The 4085-nt window shown below is 38.7% G+C and overlaps 1 protein-coding gene across 1 annotated transcript; it reads left to right on the top strand.

The window, feature by feature from the left end:
- The first annotated feature begins 227 nt into the window (after positions 1 to 227).
- Positions 228 to 3834, top strand: LOC140147042 (patched domain-containing protein 3-like). The gene is made up of 2 exons (XM_072168814.1): positions 228 to 1221; positions 2162 to 3834. The coding sequence occupies exons 1-2, from the start codon at positions 228 to 230 to the stop codon at positions 3832 to 3834; spliced, it is 2667 nt and encodes an 888-aa protein (XP_072024915.1).
- The last annotated feature ends 251 nt before the right edge of the window (positions 3835 to 4085 follow it).

The following is a 4085-nucleotide window of genomic DNA, read 5'->3' as shown; positions in this document are numbered from 1 at the left end:
TCCCTGCTCTTTGTAAAGCACAGGGTCAATAATTGTATTGATCAATCCTGCATAGCGTACTTACATCCAGAACATGAGCTAACATGGTCAGATAAAGTTATATTGAATTTATCAATTTTGGATACTGGCTTGCGATCGATTGGATGACTTTTCAACGGGCTATCCTGAAAGTGTCAATATAGGACCCCTTAAAACGAATTGGTCTCTGACATGGCATCAGCATCAGCATGAGATTCGACTGCATTGAAAAAGCTTTAAAGTGGTTATTTTATCGCTATGGAGGAATGGTTGCCAAGCAACCTTGGCCATTTTTCATCGTCCCAATTTTGATAACTGCTGGTCTATCGGTTGGACTCTTCACGCATTTCAGCAAAGAAAGCGATCCGGAGACTTTGTATGGCCCTGAGAGAACTTATTCACGACGAAACCGTGCTTATATCGAAGATGTTTACTCGAACGTCGTCGACGAAGATATGTTAACCAGACACAAAACTAGAATAGGCATCTGGGGACAAGTGATAATAACACCCAATATAGGCAGTAATGTCCTCACTGTCCAAGTATTGAATGAAGTTCTACGATTGCATGATACGATTACGAATGCCACGTGTAAGTTTCAAGGTGAAGATTACCGATTTAACGATTTGTGTATTAAATGGAAAAACAAATGTCACGAAAATGAGCTTCTTGTTCTCCTAAATTACACTGCGAAAAATGTGTTATCAACTTCGCTGACGTACCCTGTAGTTTCCTTGCCAACTGGGGAGACGTTTTTCTTAGGAACACAACTTGGAAGCGTATCCTTCACGACGGATGGACGCATTATAAGTGCCTCAGCTATGCAACTCATATACAACTTGAGATACAACACCGATGACGAACTTGAAAAGGGACTCTTGTGGGAAAAGCAATTCCTTCGTACTCTGGAAGATTTCGAAACAGACAAAATAACTGTTTACCGACAAATATCGCACTCATTTCAATTAGAACTTGATGAATCTTCTGCGGTAACCTTTGATTTAGTTGCCACTGTTGGCGTTGTTATTGTAACATTTTCTGTGCTTTCTGCTGTTTCCTTTGATTGGGTACGAACCAAACCAATCTTGGCTTGTTTAGGAGTGCTTACTGCAGGATTGGCACTGGTATGCAGCTTCGGATTGCTCAGCTTTATTGGAGTACCTTATGCAAATGTAGCTGGCTCTATGCCCTTTTTGATTTTTGGTAAGTTAACAAAACATAATAAAGTAAAAGTACCTCACCCCATCATAATATCAATGTGTTGTCTTTTAACGTTGCTTTGAAACGTACTAACCCGACATCGCAGATAGTGCAAACTATTTATTTTCTGAATCACCTAAAATGTAATCTAGTTGGAACAATTGACTCCCGGGGGGGCACTCCATTTTTGGAGGTGACGCGTATGTAGGGCTGTTAAGATCCCCTTTTTCAGCATCGCTGTCACCCAAAGACCGCATATTTTTTACGAACACATGCTCTGTCACCCGAAGACCCCCTATTTTTCCATTTGATCTGTCACCCAAAGACCCTTACAAGTTCAATTTGAACAGCAACTTTCATTTATCACTCATTTTGTCACTCATTTTGAAAAAAGAAAAAGAAATTTGAAGCCATTTAGAACTAGAAATTCGATCTTCGAGGTTTCTGTGGCGCTGTTTCGGTTCTCATCCAAAGATTCCATTAAAAAAAGTTATGTTCTCACCCAATGACCCCATATTTTTTACATCTTGCTCTCACCGAATGCCACAAATCATGCGCTCACCCAATGATCCCATATTTTTTACATTTTGCTCTCACCGAATACCCCTTAGTGCGAAAGTGCCAGTCCTACACCTATATCCATTTCAAATTGAAGTGCCCCCCCCCCCGGAATTGGCTTCGATGTACATGCACAAATGTAATGTTTTTGACTCCTATAAATGAGTCCAATATGATATTCTTAGTCATTCAGTTTTCAAGGTCATGCACTGTGTCAATATTCTGCTTAACAGACGAAAGATCAAAATTACTTGATATCAGAAGGACCTTCCTCGTATTCAGAATGCAATTCGACATGTCTGATGTGCTCTCATGTCCCACACAAAATACTGTGCAACCGTTGCTATCCGAATCCTTAATGATCTCCTATACTCTTGTCTTTCAGGAATTGGTGTTGATGATATGTTTATCATGATATCCAATTGGCGTCTAACAAGTGTTTACAAATCTATCAAAGAGCGCATGAAAGAAACCTTCCAAGAGGCAGCCTTGTCGATTACCATTACTACCATTACAGATATTCTAGCATTTAGCATAGGATGCATATCACAGTTTTACTACATTCGTCTAATGTGTATGTACGCTGCAGTCTCTGTTATTTTTGCATATATCTACATGATCACATTCTTTGCTGCTTGTATGGTTTTTATTGGTCATCGAGAGGAGAAGAATCGACATGCAATCACGTTGCGAAAAGTTTTGCCCAAGAAAAACGCACCTTCTAAATCTTATTATATATTTTGCGCTGGTGGGTCATCTGTTGATTCACAAGATTATGGCAATGTATCCGATTCAGGTTTGATGATCTTCTTTAAGAAATACTACGGACCCTTCATCACGCATTGGGTATCTGTAGTTGTAGTACTTATTCTATATGTTGGCTATCTTGTGGTTGCAATCTGGGGTTTTACAAATTTGGATGAAGGTTTAGATTTGAACACTGTTGGTACTGATGACTCGTATCTAAATGCATATTATGGAGTTGAGGAGTCTTACTTCAAAGTGTACGGCCCAGATATGTCAATAGTAGCCACTGAGGAACTGTCGTATTGGGACACTGACATACAGGAGGAATTAGAAAACACAATGGCGAAACTTGAAGACAGCAAATACTTCCACAACTCTTCAATCAGTATATCATGGCTTAGAGAATACTTGAACTTTTTAAATATCCTTGGCATTACCAATCCCTCCAAGGAAACGTTTTTGCAAGTTCTTAGAGAACAATTTCTTAGTATTCCAGTGTTTGAACAATTTGTTCCTGATATCATCTTCGACTCGACTAATAGCTCCATAATAAGCTCAAGATTCTATGTAATCGGCAAAAACTTAGTTACATCTGTACGTTTAGGTAATATGTTCTTAGAAATTCGAAAAGTTTTGGATACTTCTAATCTAGAACTTATAACATACCATGGGTACGCTCCTTGGTTTATGGAACAATTCATCGCTATTCGACAAAACACGGTTTTAACACTTAGTATTGGTATTTCAGCAATGTTTGTCATTTCATTGTTGTTAATTCCACACCCAGTATGCTGCACCATCGTAACTATATCACTTGTATCTACCATTATAGGTATATTAGGGTATATGTCGATCTGGAATATATCCTTAGATGTTATTTCAATGCTAAGCCTTATTCTGGCATTAGGTTTCAGCGTAGACTACTCGGCTCACATCACTTATGCGTTTGTATCGTCATCAGCCAAAACTCGACGAGAGCGATCCATTTTTTCTCTCTTTTCCCTTGGCGCACCAACTCTTCAAGGAGCAACATCGACTATTTTAGCAGTCAGTGTCTTATCAGGAAGCTTTTCTTACATCTATCGTACTTTCTTCAGTACAATGGTGCTTGTTATCAGTATAGGTGCTACGCATGGACTTGTTTTCTTGCCTGTATTCCTTATGTTATTTGTACCAATCAAAAATCCTTGCAGAGAACACGCTCAGACTGCAGATGAACAGGATGATGCCAAGAGATATAAATCAGTTTATTTAAGTAGAGATAATGATGACATTCGGGAATTATCCTCATTTTCTTGCCTGTATTTCTAATGTTGTTTGTGCCAATCAAAAAATCTTGCCAAAAACAAGAATGCGAATGCATATGAACAGGAATTACCATCAACTGATAACCCAGTATCTTCAAAAGCAGTACATCAATGTGTGCAAATAGAGATCATAACAGGTAGCATTACCCACAGCGGCACATTCTACATGTAGTTTTACAATATTTACATGATTTATCGCATCATCGATTGACATCACCAGTGTTTGAAGATGACTTAAATTATGAAAATCAAAGC

Source organism: Amphiura filiformis, chromosome 3 (genome assembly GCF_039555335.1).
Source record: "Amphiura filiformis chromosome 3, Afil_fr2py, whole genome shotgun sequence".
Lineage (NCBI taxonomy): Eukaryota > Metazoa > Echinodermata > Ophiuroidea > Amphilepidida > Amphiuridae > Amphiura > Amphiura filiformis.
This window is presented reverse-complemented; position numbering and strand designations above follow the sequence as displayed.

What these genes read in the sequence shown, in the direction of transcription:
- LOC140147042 (XM_072168814.1), top strand. Translation starts at nt 228, where the DNA reads ATGAGATTCGACTGCATTGAAAAAGCTTTAAAGTGGTTATTTTATCGC. An exon ending in TATGCCCTTTTTGATTTTTG is followed by an intron (nt 1,222 to 2,161) that starts GTAAGTTAACAA and finishes CTTGTCTTTCAG; the next exon opens with GAATTGGTGTTGATGATATG.